This window comes from Mus pahari, chromosome 11 (assembly GCF_900095145.1).
Source record: "Mus pahari chromosome 11, PAHARI_EIJ_v1.1, whole genome shotgun sequence".
NCBI lineage: Eukaryota > Metazoa > Chordata > Mammalia > Rodentia > Muridae > Mus > Mus pahari.
In genome coordinates this window covers 49,294,033-49,313,101 of record NC_034600.1, presented here as the reverse complement: position 1 = coordinate 49,313,101, position 19,069 = coordinate 49,294,033, and the positions used below count along the sequence as shown (strand labels likewise).

The 19,069-nt window shown below is 40.6% G+C and overlaps 1 protein-coding gene across 1 annotated transcript in view; it reads right to left on the bottom strand.

The window, feature by feature from the left end:
* Paip1 (poly(A) binding protein interacting protein 1) overlaps positions 1 to 18,635 on the bottom strand; it is a 29,097-nt gene extending 10,462 nt beyond the window's left edge. The window contains exons 1-5 of the mRNA XM_021208376.2: positions 18,130 to 18,635; positions 17,316 to 17,485; positions 8,970 to 9,155; positions 6,289 to 6,401; positions 1,413 to 1,524 (exon numbers count right to left, since the gene is read on the bottom strand). Coding sequence (XP_021064035.1) covers positions 1,413 to 1,524; positions 6,289 to 6,401; positions 8,970 to 9,155; positions 17,316 to 17,485; positions 18,130 to 18,430 — 882 coding nt within the window. The 5' untranslated portion in view covers positions 18,431 to 18,635. The remainder of the gene's footprint in view (positions 1 to 1,412; positions 1,525 to 6,288; positions 6,402 to 8,969; positions 9,156 to 17,315; positions 17,486 to 18,129) is intronic.
* Positions 18,636 to 19,069: the final 434 nt, after the last annotated feature.

The following is a 19,069-nucleotide window of genomic DNA, read 5'->3' as shown; positions in this document are numbered from 1 at the left end:
GCCCTGGCTGTCCTGGAACTCACTTTGTAGAGCAGGCTGGCCTTGAACTCAGAAATCCGCCTGCCTCTGCCTCCCGAGTGCTGGGATTAAAGGCGTGCGCCACCACGCCGGGCTAAAATACCCCCTTTTTAATATTAGCCTATTTCACCTGCTAGACAAATTTATGTGTAGGACCAATGCTTTGCCTTCATACTCCTCATAGAATGAGCACCAATGCTTTGCCTTCATACTCCTCATAGAATGAGCAGTTTTATCATATCCATAGGAGATGCTAAGTGGCTTTTTTTTTGTTTTTAGAGACAAGGTTTTCTGTGTACCCCTGGGTGTCCTGGAACTCACTCTGTAGACAAGGTTGGAACTCACAGAAACCCACCTGCCTCTGCCTCCTGAGTGCTGGAATTGTGCACCACCACGCCCAGCTTGGAATGGTGTTCTTTTCTCTTTTTTCCAGTTTACTTATTTTACATCCCAATTGTACCCTCCCCCTCTTCTCTCCTCCTTCCAGTCCCACCCTTCCCTTCTCCGCTGAGAATGGAAGCCCCCCTGACCCCCCAACCATGGGTACCAACCTACCCTGGCACATTAAATTGCAGCAGGACTAGGCACATCTCTAAGTGGCATTTTAACATGACTTCATAAAACAAAGATTTTCTGTGCATGTTTTTGCCTACATGCATGTATGTACATCAGGTATGGTGTCCACAGAGACCTGAAAAGAGTATTTAATTCCCTGGAACTAGAATTGCAGACAGCTGTGAGCCACCCATATGGTGGCTCTGAGTCTTCCACAAGAGTAGTGCCTATCTTTCCAGCCCCCTTAACGTGACTTAATTTAAGGCACATTTAAATTGACGTCCTTATTTATCTTACAAACAAATGAAACTGAAAAAGGAACACACTTAAGACTTTTAAAATGTTATCCTCTTATGGTTAGAATAACCCAGCACTGAAGCTGTGTGTGGTACCCAGGCCTGTAAGCCTAGCTAGCACTTGGGAGGCTACAGTAGGAGGAATGCTACAAGGGTGATGCCAATCTAGCTGACATGTTAGCTTCCTGAGAACATAAGGACTTTTAAAAGTCCAGTTATTTTGTAACATCCTGCTCCTGAGCAGAGAAAAAATGTTATCAGTGTTCCACTCAAATATAATTAGATATGAAAACAATTGCTTCCTCTCCTATTTCTCTCCCTTCACTTTTAACTTTGACAGGGCCTCACTATGTAATCCAGGCTAACCTAAAACTCAAGATTTCCCCCAAGTGCCAGGATTGCAGGCAGTTATCACCTGGCATCATTGCACTATTTTTTTCCCATTTTATTTTTGATGTTGCAAAGTTAAAATGAACAAAATCCCTTCCTGGAAGCATTTTATGTATTTGAGCCTTAAGTCCTAATAAGAAGAAATGCTCTCACCTCCAGGTTAAGATATAGTTCTCCCAGAAACAGAACAAATGCATGAAATCGTTTTCGAGTCANTTCATCCCCTTTTGCAGCTTGGTCTTTAGCTTCATACTCCGTCCTGCACCTAATGAAGACATATCTTTTATTACCTCACATTGTGTTGTCTCTTCAACAGTAAGACAAGCTGGTGCATGTCAGTTTACCCACAGCAATAAAGGCAAGCACAATGACAACCCTGACCTCTCCAAAGGCTGCAGTTTTAAGGAAATGACAGGAATAAATGCAATAAAACTATTGGATTTTTGCAATAATAATAAAGACTTCACAAGGTTCAGAACATTCTAGTACTAAAAATATGAAAAAAAAATTGTGTCTAGTAGGTCTTTTTACTAAGGAAGAACTTAAATGTTTTCTTTCTTTTTTTTTTTTTTTTTTTTTTAAATAAGAATGTATGTGTGTATGTAGTTCAGCTAAAGGGTTAAAAAAACAAATTCTTAAGGTCTTTTCTTTTTCTTTTCTTTTTTTGTGACACTGGAGACCGAATCTGAGCCTTGGGTACATGAGGGAGGCAACAATAAGCTGTCTCCCCAGCCATTTGTAATATTTTTTTAGATAGGTTTTTTTTGCTAAGTTGTCCAGGCTGGCCTTGAACTTAGAATGTTACTTAGTAGAGCCCTCAACTGACAACTTTCCTACCCTACCTTCCCAGGATCTGGAATTAGACTTTGCACTACCATATCCAACTAAATGTATTACTCTTCTACTTCCCATTTTACATTATCAGATTATACTGAGGGTAAAAATACTAATAAGATAATAAGACCTCTAATAAAACTGCAAATCACAGGTAAAATTTAATTACCTCAGACTCTCACCAGTTGAAACCACAAGTCCAAAGCAATTAATCTGTCTCTATTTCCAGTGGAGATCGAAGGTGTCAAATAACTGATTTTCTCTTGTCCCATTTCCCCTAACTTGGTCCACTTGCCTCACATAGTGATGAACAGACACCTTGGGGTTTATTCCATTCACAATTCCAAAGCATCTGAAGTAATACCAATCCATCTACCGTGGAGTCTAGAGGGCAATTATGCTGTTGGTTCTATTACTAAAATGGATGTTTAGAGGACTTCATTTTGGTGGGTTTTTTTCTTTCTTTTTAAATAGATGAAGTAGTAAGGAATGTCAGTAGAAGTAATTTGTTTTATAAAATTGATGTTGATAGTTCTCTTTTTTACAAAGGACAAAGGAGGAGTCTAGTCTGAATGTTTTCCAAATAGCCAGCTTATGATAATTCCTTTAAAAAAAAAAAAAACAAAAAAACTTTCTTCCTCATCTTTTTTTAGAGAAAGAAATCCTCTATTTCCCAAACACTTACTGGGCAGTGTGAAAGAACAAGAAACTTACAATTCTAATTATCACAAGCTATAGCCTAATGAATAAATACTGTCTTTTGAATCAAATGCAGTAAGAGTTGTTATCTTTTCAAATATATTAAAGGAGTTTCTCACCAGAAGATACACATAGGAAGGGCTAGTAATCAAAGGGCTAACTAAGTAAGTCAATGACAATTCCACTATCTAAACTTTTTTCTACTTTCTTTCCTGTTAAAATTTTGTAGTTAAATTTGATATTTTTTTCTTCTATAAATGTCTAAGACCATGAGATATTAAGACACAGTGATGTGCCCAAGTAAATACTTATGGCCATACATGGATGATTTCCCAGGTGAAAGACCCTAAGTCTCTAAAAGCTAACTATTTTCAATGATAAGAACCTGTGCTTATTTCACAAAGGCGAAAGAACAAAGACCAGATTTCCCCCCAATACCACTCACTGTAACTTCACTCTGTCCTTTTCAAACTACTAAGACATATACTTTTAAGGGTAGCATTGTGCTGTTTCCCATTCATATTAGCAGCACTTTTTTAAATCAGTGCCTTTGATAGTATTACAGCACTGTAGGAATTCACAATTGGAAAGAAAACTCAGAACAAAGAAAACTCAAACAAAGATAAGTTGAATAAGGTGGCCTTTCTGGCATCATACCCTGCTTCTTTTCCACCGTCTCTGTCCAGATAGGGCAGATTGTACTTAATTACAGTAGTTTTTAAAAATATGTGTAACTGCCATTTTTATTTTTCCTTATCCAGAGCTATTTGAAATTTTTTTTCTTAAGACTTGACTATTTTAATTAAATGTGTCTGGGTGTTTGCCTATATGTCTGTGTACCATGTGTATGCACTGCTCACAGAAGGAAAGAAAAGCAGGCCAGGACTGGAGTTACAGATGGCTGTGAGCTGCCTTGTGGTGCTGGGGATCAAACCCAGGTCCTCGGGAAGAGCAGCCAGATGCTCTTAACTGCTGAGCCATCCCTCCAGCCCCACTAGGTTTTTGATGTTGTTGTTGTTGTTGTTGTTTTAACTCATGCCTAGAGATCTCCTTTACTAATGCATAAAAAGAGCTCACTGCTATGTATAAAATTTCTAAATATATAAATTTTGACTTTTCCCAAATTTAATTTATATTTAATTAATTTTCTAAATCTAAGTTTGCGGTCTACAATGTTTTGCTTAAAATAGCTTTGACAACCCAAGATTTGTTTACTTATTAAATACTTTCCCTAGTTGTCTCATTTTAGTCGAATGTACTAATCCAGTTCTCTACTTTTTCTATTTCTATAAATAACTATCCACTTAACTGCTAGCACAATTCATCTTTTATAAGTGTATTTGAAGTACCACCTTTATCAATGGTTTAACTTTTAAGTTTTTTAAAATTAAAATCATTTATTTCTCCCCTTCTCTTTCCTCTCATGAACCATTTCCCCCATAAGAGGCTATGGTCTCTAGCCTCTTATGCACATGGAATCAGGGCTGACTACTTGGTATTAACTGGATAACCAATGGGCTCTTCCCTAGGTGTACTAGATAATTTTATGTCAACTTGACACATGCTAGAGTTACCTGACAGAAGGGAACCACAATTGAGGAAATGCCTCCATAAGATCCAGGAGTAGGGCATTGTCTTAATTAGTCATTGAAATGCAGGGCTCAGCCCATTGTGGGTGATGCCAGACCTGGGGAGGGAGGTATCGTCTGCATTCCGTCAATAAACTTGCTCAGCAAGCCATGATGAGCACCCCCACCCCATCCCCATCCCCATGGTCTGCATCAGCTCCTGCCTCCAGGTTCCTGCCCTATTTTGAGTTCCTGTCCTGACTTCCTTTGATGCTGAAAACTGATGTGAAAGCATAAGCCAAATAAATTCTTTCTTCAAGTTGCTTTAGCCATGGTGTTTCATCACAGTAAAAGAAACCCTAAGACAACAGGGAAGCTGAGTTTTTCCTACTCTCAGAATTCCTTAGTTGTCTGCAGTTCTTTGTTTAGGGTTGGGGACCTATGAGGTTTCCTTTTTCATGTAAGCGGTTTCTATCTTTAGAATTCTTACTCAGAAATATTCTATAACGATTACTATTACTATTATTATTATTTTTGTATGTTGTATGTATGTGCACACACATGCAGGCATGTCCAGTAGAAACTGAACTCAGGACTTTGCACTCTAGCCTTCCATTAGATATATAAAGAATTACAGAACAAGTGATAAACTTTTTTTTTTTTAAATGGTAGTGTTACCACATTTACTTTTTTAAAAAAAGATTTATTTATTATTATTATATCTAAGTACACTGTAGCTGCCTTCAGATGCACCAGAAGAGGGCATCAGATCTCATTACAGATGGTTGTGAGCCACCATGTGGTTGCTGGGATTTGAACTCAGGACCTTTGGAAGAGCAGTCGGTGCTCTTAACTATTGAGCCATCTCTCCAGCCCCTGATAATAAACTTTTAAAAAAGATTTGTTTGATGTATGTGAGTACACTGTTACTCTCTTCAGACACACCAGAAGGCGGCTTTGAAAACCATTACAGATGGTTGTGAGCCACCACGTGGTTGCTGGGAATTGAATTCAGGACCTCTGGAAGAGCAGTCAGTGTTCTTAACCACTAAACCATCTCTCCAGTCCCGATAATAAACTTATTAAACATGAAAATAATCTTATTGCTAAGGACCACTGAAAATGATGAGAATTTTTTTAAAGAACAAAATCAGTTTTGTGTATATATATATGTGTGTGTGTGTGTGTATATATATATATATATATATATCATATATGCATATATGCATATATATGAGATCTCACTCTGTAGTATAGGCTGGAGTGCAATTTAGTCTGTATCTCAGGCTAGCCTTGAACTTAAAGCAATCCTAGCTCAGGTATCAGCTACCACACTCACTCTAAGAAAATTAGTTTGCCCTTGTACTTCCTAATTAATGGCATCTCTTAAAGATGTAATAAATACCAACACCGTTTGTGTGATTCAAGCACTAATCCTACACTGTAGCAAGGTATATACAGCACAAAGAACATTCCACAAGAATCGAGAACTATTTAGACCAGATAATTAAAATTTTAGAGCTCCTAAAATAGCTGTTATATATCAATTAGAAAGACAAGAACAAGTGACAGATGGAACATAATGAAAAGTGCAGATTTAAAGCTCAAGTTTAATAACACAGTGTGATGCAAGTAGTAGTTCAAATCAATCAAGAAAAAACCGAATTGATCATTTTTATCCAACTTAAATTCTCAAACCAAAACTATGGACGTGCATAAGAAGACATCAGCAATCATTTTTGATGATTCTGGGAAACACATTCCTAAATCCAAAAGCAAAGACTATTATAAGAAAAACTGACATACTTGACTGTAAGGTTTAAATATTTTGGAAACTAGTCTGTTCCCCTGGAACTCTCTGTATCATAAGGTCTTTAGAAAATATCAACGGTCAAATTTTATTATGTGTAATTTATGTTCACACTGACCTTTGAAGTAGTAATTGGCGGAAGTTGCCACTCTGAGGACTAATTGTCAGATGATGGGACAGGTAATTACACAGGCGAGCTCCCATGTAAGAGAAATTTGGGATAGACGTGGCCTTTTAAAAAGAAAAATTTTGTATGACACAATTACATTATCATCAATTCAAACACTCAGCAATATTTTATGGAGGAAACCATTTTGGCTACCAAAATTAACTATATAGTATATATATAAAAAAAGGTTTTTGTTAGGCATAAGGAAATGAATTCTCCCACTTAGCCTTATACTAAGAACCACAGTACAAAAAAAAATGTTTAAGGCAACTTCTCCTATTCCTCATTTACCTGAGGTTACCAGAAAATAATTAGAAAATGTCTTCATGTTAACCCATTTTTGCTGAAAATACAGATATGTAGAAAGTTGTTTGGTAACAATTATGAAAGATGAAAGAGAAACCAAACTATTCATCAGTGTTGCTTCTCAGGGTAAGAGCATACACTTTGGGACGTAGCAAGTCCACAAGACACCCAAGTTTTCTGCTTTGTGACGTTGGACACTACTAAAACCTCCCTGAGCTTCAGTTTGACACACAAAAGTGATTAACAGTACCTGGCATGACATCTCAAAACACTTGAAATAAAAAGAAAATCTAAACAACGAAGCCACTTAAAAAGAGAATGAAAAAAACAAAAAACCAGAATATACTACATCTGGAAGAGAATGTGATGTAGTGATAACAGCACCTAAGAGATCTGACTTCAGTTGCAGACGACACAGTTCACCACCTCATGGGAGAAAGGAAAGGACACACTGGGGTGTTAAGAAGCCTGACTAAGGTCACAAAGGTAATCGACCATAGATCCCAGTCTAACAGATGGGCTGAAGCCCCTCTAGCCTCTTCCAGATCAATTTACTAGAATAGACCAAGTCACTTAAGTGTCTCTGCTCAGGATGTATAAAGTATACAGAAGAGTAACACTTTCAGCCACTGAGCTAGATTATTTGTAGAATGCTTAGCATTATTAGAAACATAGCAAATGCTTTATAATTATACTTATTCATTTCTAAGGTTTTTTTTTTGTTTTGTTTTGTTTTTTTTCTCTCACATTTGGTTCATTTCAGGAAAAACACCAACAACACTGATTTCTCCTTATAGAAATCCAAAGAAGTCTAAATGTCTGCTTTTTCCATTGGCTAAGAAACTTTAGCATCTGAGAATGCAAACCTTGATATCATCTCAAGTGTAAAATTTGGAGATCCAATTTAAAGATTGTATTTATTTGCCATATATATGACATCCATTCCATATATATATATATATATATATATATATATATATATATATATATATATATAAAATAGCTGTCTTCAGACACACCAGAAGAGGGCATCAGATCCCATTACAGACAGTTGTGAGCCACCTTGTGGTTGCTGGGATTTGAACTCAGGACCTCTGGAAGGATAGTCAGTGCTCTTAACCACTGAGCCATCTCTCCAGCTCCAAGACTTATTTTTCTCTCCAGGCTATCTATTTTTCTTCTTTGGTTTTCTGTGGCAGAATTAAGCTATATATGTCAGTGATTAAGACAGCCTTACTCATCTTGATACTGACTAAGGGTGACACTACCTCTTAGAAGTTAGAGTGATGACTTTGTGTATTACCTTTGTGTATGGTCTTCTATACATGGCAATTCCTTGGGAATAGTACAAAAGAAAGTTCCTTAACTTTTAAAATTGTACTGAAGGCAATTTTAAAAATAAAGTTTTGGTTAAAAAAAAAAAAGATAGCACTGTCTAATACAGTTTGAACCCTTATAATGGTATTACTGTGCCACTGCTCATTATGTGTTGATAGAAGCTAAATATTGTATGACATAGACATATCAACTGTGAAGTCTTTAAGGACTTAAGACACAAAACCTAAGAGTGGGCATGGTCAAATCCTCCAGCCTGGAAGATGGAAGCAGAATTTCCATTACTTTGAGGCCAGTCTGGGATAGACAGTGAGATCCAGGCCAGCCGGAAATACAGTGAGACTGTCTCAAAAGCATATGATACATAAACCAAGACAAGAGCAAATGTTTGGAACTTAATGTTTGACTAGTTTGCAGTCTGACTTATTTTTATCTATCTCAGTGCTGAGGACTAAATTCTGGGCTCTGTACTTGCCTGGTCAGTACTTGGCCACTGAACTCAATCCTCAACACCACTTTGGCTTTTCAAAGAGAACTCATTTATGAGACAAAAATTCTCAATTTTTCTCCCCCCTTCTCCAATAATGCTGCACGATTAAACACAGAGGGGAAAACCCTACAACTGTTTTGTGTATGTTAGTTTCAGATGCTATAAAATGGGAGTATGGGGATGCTGGTGTGTGATTCTTGTGTAGATTTCCTTGTCAGAGCCTAAACCCTCTTCTGTACTACTGTGTGTCCAGAGCATTGGCTAAGCCATAAGTACTGCTTCTATAGACTGTGGCTATACAAGCCAACTGATGGTATAGCCTGGCTCTAGCCTGGGATCTTTAACTATTCGAATTACAGGCAGACTTCAAAGCTCCTATTAACCACAAAGCATTAATGAGTATGGATGAAACGGACAGTGGCCTAGTCTCTTTCAAAGAGTACTCACATCTTGGGCTCCAGAGAAACTACCAGACCACCCCCAGCTTGAGCCTACCTACCTGTTGGTAAATAAGTTCCACAAGTTCTTGCAAAGCATCGTCTGTTGTGACCCATCCGTTCAGGGTTTCTGCAAACTGTTCAATTTCTGTTTCAAAACTGCCGGGCTGTTCTGTCAGATGATTCAGAAAATCCTGAACGTATTCTGATAGAGTGGGGTAATCCTCACAACCATCCTCATAGGATTCCTACAGTTCAAAAATTAAAACAACAAAAACAGAATAAAACAATTTAATCCACATAACTGGCAAAACAAGCATGCAGTGGCTTTAAGTTAAGGTTGTCTCTAGCAATGAGTTTTGTTTAGGGATCTCCCGTAACTTTAAAGAACAGAAACTTTAAGTGAATTCAGCTATTCCTCTGCCTTCCTAACCTAAGTGTGTTTTAAAAAAGATGTTTCATTAAGGCCAAGAATTATCTTTTCAATCCTGTAAGACTTTCCAATACGAAGTAATTTCACTATAATAAGCAATATAAAAAGAAAGAATCTAGTTGCAGATGAAATAAGACCTACTTACAAATTTGCATTAAAAATGATGGGAAAAGGTGGACAAAACATAGAAACCAGAATTGCCAACCCAGGAATATTTACTATACTCTTCTATTCTGTATAACCTTGTATAGTGAAAGAAAAAAAAATACCTCCCAAAATTAGTATGCTATGTCATCTATTTGTTGATTCCCAAGGAAGGAGAAACATATTTAAATGTTTAAGTATAAAATTCCATCATAACGTACATGGCAGGAGACTTTCTGGCTGCTTTATGCGATTTCTAACCAATCTGGATAGTAACCATAGTTTTAAAATACTATTTTTCCCACTGAAATATTCGATTTTTGGCAGCTGCTAGCCTTGTAATTAATGCCAGGAGTCTTGATAGAGTTATGCAAAATTATAACAGGCTAGAATAACATCCTTCTTGCTCTCACCACATGGAATACTATCCAAAGCATGCTAAAGTTTATCTGTTATGCTCAAATACTACATTGCTTGATGAGATTTATCCTTTTCCAAGTAAACTCAAATTAGAAATAATAAGCAAAATAAAGAAGCAGTTTATGAAGGACTATCAATTCTAGAGTCAGTGAGTACAAAAAATAGCACACAAGGTCAAACTTTCCTGTGATGGAACTGTTCCTTCTGGTAAGACTGTACCTCCTAGCCTTTCAAGAGACATACCAGGGGCTGGAGAGATGGCTCAGTAGTTAAGAGAACTGACTGCTCTTCCAGAGGTCCTGAGTTCAATTCCCAGCAACCACAAGGTGGCTCACAACCATCTGTAATGGGATCCGATGCCCTCTTCTGCTGTGTCAGAAGACAGTGACAATGTTTCCACATATATTAAAAAAGACATACACACACACACACACACACACACACACACACACACACACACACACACACCAGTAACTCCAGCACTAGACTGATCGATCAGTATAGTTCCACAGTCTAGACTACACAGGAAGACTGAATCTCAAACCAAACCGCATACTGAGTATCTGCTAAGTAACAAACTGTATAGGTGTTCAAAGTACTTCTACGATATACTATCTGCCATGTATAGCAAGCAAAATTAAAGTTCTCTTCTCATAATCCCATGATAAAAGGTACATTCAGATGTGGAAGTAATTATGGAAAGCATGGCCAGACAGAGTCTTGAGAGATAACATCTGGGAGTTGGTAGACAAAAGTTCAGTGGTTAAGAGCACTTGTTGCTGTCCTGGAGGATGTGGATCTAGTTCCCAGCACCCACATGGCAGTTCATAATAACTCCTGTTCTCGGGGATCCAATGCCTTCCTCTGACCTCTGCAGGCACCAGGCATGCATGTGGTCCACATATACTACTTGTTCACAAAACATCCATACATATAAAATAAAACAGATTATTAAACAATTAAAGTAGGACTAACACCTGAACTGACAAAAAATGCAAAACAAAATCCCCCTCCCAACTCGTCAGAAATCGGTGGAAAGCTATCCTATGCGGAGGCAGATGCAGAATGTTGGTTCCAAAGAGGGAGGGACTTAGTTTGATAACTTTGAGGAAGAAAGTCAGTAGCTAAAGCAAAAGACTGAGGAGGAAGGAATGGTGGCTGGTAGGAGTTAGTTAGATCATGATTGGTTTTGGGGGGCAGATTAAGGAGACTAAGTGCAGGGGGAGGGTTTATACAAAGAAAAGCTGCACATAACTTGAATAAGTTGTATATGACAATAAAGCTAACTAAAAATTGTACTTTTATATTCTACACTATTCCCAAAATACCTGTATCGTAGAACAAAAATTTGACATTACACGAGTGTATTTTTTACCAAGAAACAAATCTAACAATTTATAAGCAAGATATTGGTTAAATTACATTTATATAATGTGCTTTCATATAGCCACTTAATAAAACAAGACAGAATTTATATATACCTAACATATAACTTATATATATGGCAGGATATACATATCCATCCTTCCAGAAATAGTCTCAAGATAATCTGTTAAATAAAATATATAATCCCTTTTTAGGGATTTATTTGTGCAGACCTAACATTTCTGCAAAGCTAAATAATTTAGCAACACATCTGGAGTGAAAACATGTTCATATTATAAATACTTCCACTTTATTGAAAAGTTGTAAAAGCAGTTAAGCATAAAAACATACATATTAATATGTGTATTACCTATCTCAGCATTTCAGAATTAATAAAGTTTTGGTGTATATGGCTAGTTTTAGAGACTCAAAAGAATCTTATTAATATAATGACAAGGAGTCTGAAAACATTGGCTGAAGCAAATTATTTTTCTATCAAATGTAATTCACTGCAACAAAAGCATAGCTTACAGGGCTGGTGAGATGGCTCAGTGGGTAAGAGCACCCGATTGCTCTTCCGAAGGTCCAGAGTTCAAATCCCAGCAACCACATGGTGGCTCATAACCATCCNTAACAAGATCTGACGCCCTCTTCTGGAGTGTCTGAAGANAGCTACAGTGTACTTACATATAATAAATAAATAAATCTTAAAAAAAAAAAAAAAAAAAAAAAAAAAACTTAAAAAAAAAAAAAAAAAAAAAGCATAGCTTACAGTGTCCAATATTTCTGCTTTATATAAAGTCAGAAGAACTCTCTAAAACACTACTCAAGTCTGGTAAGTAAAGCACAGCTGCCTGCATATAGAGCAGAGGAGGGACTAGATCCACCATCGTACAGAGGATTCTCAACAGAGGGTCCCTCCCGTGCTCAAAGCCTGCAGAGCTTCTCTAGCACCGGACCTTTTCAGAGGATCCTTCTGTCTTCAACATGTAGACATTAACTTCTAGGTGACGAATTTTTCATGCTTAGTTTTTCTTAGAATTCTATGGCAGGAGATAATGAGGGAACACGAATTCACAACTATAACTGTCATGAAGATAGTCACTCTGCACTGCCCTGTTAGGAGACCCTAATCCCTGGCAAGGGGGAGGGACCTGAGACAGCAGAGGCTGAGACTGTGTGTGGAGTAACCCAGACTACTCAGGTTAGCTGGACTAAACCACGGGAGGGAGGGTGGGGAGTTAACACCACTACGCTTCTGTCCAAACCCTGTCAGGAAAAAAGATCTAGAGAAGATACCTGTTTTATACTTTAATTTAAACACGAGATCCTTATGAAGTTAAAAAAATGGAACTAAAAAGCCTGGAGTTCTAAAGAATGAGATCTGAGGGTTATTTGTACATGAGAAAGTGAGTATCCGAATCTGGGAGCAGACAGGACTCACAAAGGAGGTAGTAAAGTGGAAAGCATTAGAGGCTATGCTCTGAGGATGATGGAGAAATATCAACTCGGAACTCAAAGGACAGCGAAGTGAGGGAAGGGATGCTCAGTGTCAGGCTATAGGCGAAACTCTGAAAAAAGGATGTGGATTGCAAAGTCTTGGAAGTAAAGGAGATTATACACAAAGACAGAACAAAAAGAATGTACTTCTAATATAATTATAAAAGAGATTTTATTAAAGACTACAAAGGTAACTTGGACATATACCACAAGGTATTATAACACAGTCTTTTAAACTGAACAGATTATTATACTGTGTTGGGGCCTAAAGTGAAGGCAGGCTAAGATGACAACATATTTCAAAATCAGAGAAGCATCGTTATAGTACCAACATACCTAAGGGATCAACTGCAGAGACTTGCACTCACTGAGCATTACATAGTACCAACGATATATATATATATATATATTTTTTTTTTTGGTTTTTCGAGACAGGGTTTCTCTATGTAGCCTTGGCTGTCCTGGAACTCACTTTGTAGACCAGGCTGGCCTCGAACTCAGAAATCCGCTGAGATTAAAGGCGTGCGCCACCACACCCAGCGATGAGTTTTAAGAGAGAGAAAAAAAAGGCCACAGTAGCCGGGAGTGGTGGTGCACACCTTGAATCCCAGCACTTGGGAGGCAGAGGCAGGCGGATTTCTGAGTTCGAGGCCAGCCTGCTCTACAAAGTGAGTTTCAGGACAGCCAGGGCTACACAGAGAAACCCTGTCTCAGGAAAAACAAAAAACAAACAAACAAACAAACAAACAAAAAACCCAAAGGCCACAGTAACTTGAAGGAAGATACTTTTAGGGAAAAAAAAAAAAAAGCTTTTTTGACAGTGATGGTATGGTGATCAACACTAGCTAGCATTTTTATCTCTTAACAAGTGCTTGATGAGATCCTATATGGAATCTTTTTACTGGTAAGTAAACTGATTAAATATTCATAGTCATATTAATTTGTCTAAGAAGCAACCACAAAGAGATGTATACAGTGACTTGCTAAGATAGTATGAAAGGGAGGAAATTCTAGCAGCAGAGCTAGAGGAAGGACTTAAGATTAAGAGCACAGGGTTTTAAAGGAACTAAAAAGGCACAGCCAAACCACCATAAAGGTTCACTATGTGCATGCATGTGTGCACATTTGTGGGTGCATCTATGTGTGAAAGTCAGAGGACAACTTGTGAGAGTTGGTTCTCTCCATCATGTGGGTTCTAGGAACTGAACTTACCTTGGCAGCAAGTGCCTTTACTGTGGGGCCATCACACTGAACCAATTATGTACAAAAGAACAGATTCAAGGAATTTCTGGAAACAGGAAGATTTCTAGAGAAGAGCGTCCATAAAGACAGTTTCTCTGCTTTGTACATTATGACCAGTGCTTGACCCAGCATTAAATATTGAACTATAGGTTGAATGTGTGAATCTAGCTTTCTTTGGAACATGGCTATTATACAGAAAACTTATCTGAAGAGCTCGGACAAATGAGAATTCCCTTGTTCTGTTCTAAATGGACTGAAAAACATTTAACCTGGACTATGAGTAAATACTAGTGTAAATTAGTCAGGCTGAGAAAATGTACTGGGGCGGAGTAGCAAGCCCAAGCACTTCTCCATGAAATTCAGAAGAATTACAATAAAGAAGTCACATTCAGGGAAGAAACTGCTAATTATGCTCCCATTATACTTCAACCAATTTTGCTTTCAGAATTCCAGTCCACTATGGCTATTTCTTATCATTGAACAGAAACTAGGAAACATAGGCTTTTCAATATCCAATTTAAATGTTGGCAACTAATTAAAACAATCTTTAAAACAAAAGGTCAGACAGGGCCAAAGAAACTTCTAGTTCATAATTTGCTTTAGTACACTAAATAGAGAAATTGCTGCACTAATAAATATACCAAAGAACTCTTAAAATATAATACTGATGGTGGAGGGGCAGAGAAGATGGCTTGGTGGCTAAGAGCATGTAACACGGAATTGGAGGGATTGCTCAGTGGTTAAGAGTACTGGCTGCTCTTCCAGAAATTGGGGTTCAAGTTCCAATATCCACATGGCGAATCACAGTTGTCATATATATAATTTCAGTTCCAGAGGATCCAACACCTTCACACAAACATATGCAGGCCAAAAACTAATACACATTAAAAAAAAGTCATTAAGGGGGAAAAAGGAGCATGTGGCACTCCTGCAGAAGACCCAGTTCCTTTCCTAGCATCGCATTGGCCATTCACAACCATCTTGTAAATCCAGCTCCAAAGAGATCTGGCCCCTCTGGCCTGCACAGACAAATGCACTTACCTGCACATACTCACAAACAAATGTACTTATAATTTGAACTTTACTCACAACTTTGAAAAGGAAAAACAAACAAACAAAAAAACCCCAAACTGTTTTGCTCCCATGATAAAATAGTCCACGGCAACAGGAAGGAAAATAAATGGATAGCTGGTTTGGGCTGCTAAAAAGTAAACAATCATAAGAGTTTATTTAACTACTCAAGCTCTTTAATGGTTCCTTCCCTTTCTGAGCCAAGTACAACTTTGACAACACGCCAAGCCACTCTTAGTTACTTTTCCTGACAATGGCTTTCTTCTCCACATCAACTGTTCTTCCTGCCACATTCATACTGTCCTCTGTCTCATTCCGAAGCTAAAAGATGAATGGAGCGCCTATCTCTACAGAATGCAGAGTCTTCACACTGATCAAACATAAAGAGAACCAAAAGCAGATTGCAAGAGGTATATAGTCATTAACTTTAAGAGACCATAACTACTGGGATGGCTAAACAGAAAATACCAAGTGCTGACTAGAAAGAAGAGCAAGTAGCAAATCAGACGCGGTGAGGAGTGTAGACTGGGAAGGTCTTCTTAGAGACAACGGCTGATTCTATTAAGGTTGGCTACTGCAATTCTACTTTTCCATACCAAGAAGAAATAAAGGCATATGTCAGTCAGGATACAGACAGAGACAGCACAATAGCCGCAAAGTAGAAGCTCTCAATTGATAAACAAATGGAACCTTGACACAGTTAAGTGATGTGAATAAATTATCTCAAATTATTATGTTATGATATAAATTTAGACATAGAGTTAGAACAACAATCTAAAAAACTTCATTTATGTAAGCTTTGAAAAAATACTTTGTATGTCCAAATGGTGAGCCAGTACTCACCCAAATACTGGGGATAGGCCAGCACAGGACAGGCTGAGGTGGGAGGAGGATAGCAAGCTCAAGGATAACTAGGAATATAGGAATACCGATCAAAACTATCTAAGGAAACAAAGCAAAGCTTAGTGGTTACCCGTGGGCATGTGTGATAATTCTAGGGATGAAGGAGGTTTATCGGATGTTGGTACTTTTCTATTTGGCTGTCATAGATGTCTTGAGTGGTAACTTTGAGCTGAGCCTTGTTCATACAGTGTTATCCAGTAAATCAAAGAGAGAAAGACTCTGAGCTAAGGTATTATTACCTTTTCTTTCTTTCTTTTTTTTTTTTTTTGGTTTTTCTAAGACAGGGTTTCTCTGTGTAGCCCTGGCTATCCTGGAACTCACTTTGTAGACCAGGCTGGCCTCGAACTCAGAAACCCGCCTGCCTCTGCCTCCCGAGTGCTGGGATTAAAGGCGTGTGCCACCACCACCCAGCACCAATCCTCTTTTCAATTCACCACTATTATTCCCTCTCCTTTCTAATATTAATCTCCATGCACTGAGTTCACTGAGCACAATCAAGTTCTTCCTATACATTTCAACCATGTGTTACGCTTCCTACTAATATGAAAACTAGGACTAATTAAGATTTGCTGCATTATTGACAAAGATTTAAAGTGTGGAAAGTTCTTTAAGCCTATGCATATTATACTTATGTAAATGTTTTGCCAGAATTGCTTCTATATTAAGTATAGAGACGTTTTTTACCTGTAATTCCAGGTTTGGAGGGTGGAGGCAGGACAACTGCCTTGCCTGCCTCGATCCAAACAGAACGACAACAACAACAACAAAATAAAGACAACAAGACCCAATCAACCAAAACAAGTTTACAATTATTTCTGCACACAACATGTAGCCTGCAACAAAAACATTGTATTAAACATAGTGGACAAACAATATTCAGGATACTTCCTATTTACAGCACAACAGCTATTTACTTCAAGGCCACACATAAGAAATATTCTGCAATGTGACTAAAATCAAATGAAAGGTGCCTTTCCTGGCTGCTCACTGTATAGGTTATCTAGAAGATTCACAACTGGATTTTAGTTTTATAAATTGAAAACATGCTTGACAATGGGCTTTTCATACCAGGTTTGTTAAATAATGAGTTCTAAGTACTAGGAACACAACAGTGAAACCGAGTCCGGGAGAATTCCTAGTCTCACAAGTTTACATTCCAATATCTCACACATAACTGCAAATTATACTCCTGAATCATGACTTCGCTGAATAAGATATTTCTGTGTGTAGTACAGAAAGCAGCCAGCATACTCTAGTGAAAAGAATAACCACTTTATTCCAATAGTTTTAACACAAGACTTGTAGGTGGTTTAAAAAAAAAAATACTCACTGTATAATTAGAAGAATAACCTGACGGGTAAAATTCGGGGGCGTTCGCAGACAGCTTAGACATTAACACAGGAGCCACAACCACCTGGGGCTTAGCCATTGCTGACTCCGAGTTCTGCTGTGGGATTTTATCCTGTGAACTAGGTGGAGCTCTCTGGGGCTTCGTTTGTTCTGAGAAAGAAAAAGGCAAAAGAGAAAAGAAAAAAAAGAGAGAGAGAGAAAGGAGGAAAAAAAAAAAGCAGTGCTAGATGTATTCATTCCTTTGTATATAGCAACTTACTACAGGTTTAGAAACCGTCTGAGAACTTCCGGATTTTAGGAGTTAAATCTAAAAAACGTAAGATCGTTACGAGTCGTACAAAGAGCTCGCAAAACCGAACAATAGCCTTGCTCTGGCACATACCTGCCTCCAAAAACGAAGCTTCCAGGGCTTTTCCCACCCCTTTCCCTCTCTCTCTCTCTCTCTCTCTCTCTCGGAAGGAGTTGGTTAAGAAGTGGATGCTCGCCTGGGGCCCGGGTTCACTAGGGGGAGGTAGGCGATTCTGACTTCCTCCCGGGACGCCAGCCCGAGAGCCCCGAGCCCCGAGCCCCGGGCCCCGGCCCCTCCCCCAGCCGGAGCGCACAAAGGATTCCAGCCACCACCTCCTTCCAAACCCAGTTCCTGGCTTAGTCCCTACCCCGTGCCGAGCGGGCCCCTCGGGGGACGCTTTCGGAGAAGCGGGGGGCGGCTTCGGCGCGCCGGGGCTCGGCGTGCGCGAAGGCCCGCGGGGGAAAGCTGGCCCAGGAGCACCGGGGCCCCTCGAGCTGCTCCGTACCTGGGAGCGCCCCGGGCCGGGGAGGCCGCGCGGAGCCGGCGGGGGCCTCGCTCTGGGCCCCTGGCGGCGGGGCGGTCCTGGGCTGGCGCAGCGGCGGCGGCTGCTGCTGCAGGAAGCCCGGAGCTTTGGGCTGCGGTGGCGGTGGCGGCGGCGGCGGCGGCGACCGATGCTGCGACCGCTCCGCAGGCCCCGCTCCGTTCGGGAACCCGCCGCCCTCAGGCCCGCCCCCTCCGCGGCCCAGGCCCAGGCCCCGGCTCCGGCCCCGACCAGCACCTGGAGCCCGATCGAAACTGTCCGACATGCTCCTGGCTCTCCGACCCGGGGATGCCGCCGCCGCCGCCGCTCCGACTAGGACGCGCGGGAGGCGCCGCGGGCCGCCTGTCACCGGCGCGCCTCACTCAGGCCTCATGGAGGAGGCCGGCGGGCCCTGCTCGGTCCTCCGCGCTCCGGGCCCCCGCCGACGCGCCGCAGCACAGCGCCCGCCTCCCAGGCTCCCTTCGGCTGCCGGACGCTCTCCCCTAAGTCCCGCTTCCCCCGCCCGCCCGCCCGCCCGCGGCGCAGTGGGGCGGAGGCGGGTCACAGCGGCCCCCCGCGGCCCGGAGGCCCGGGGCACGGCTGCCCTCCCGCCCGTTGACGACGGCCGCTCGCCTCCGCCGATGGCTGGCTGGCTGGCTGGCTGGCTGGCGGGCGAGCAGCCGCGGCTTCACCCCGCCGCTTAGACGAGCAGCGTCCGGGCCAGCAGGCGGGCTCCGCAGACGGCCGCGTTCGGGGATCGGGCTGAGGGACAGTCGTGGGCGGAAGGGGGGGGGACGCTTACCAGGCCACTCCGACCTCCTCGCCGGTCCCTCCGGAGAAAAGTGCGAGACTGACGGTTGGTGGCGAGGAAATCATCCGGGGGGAGGGGGCGTGGGCGCCGCGCCAGGGTTCGCCGACGCGCACC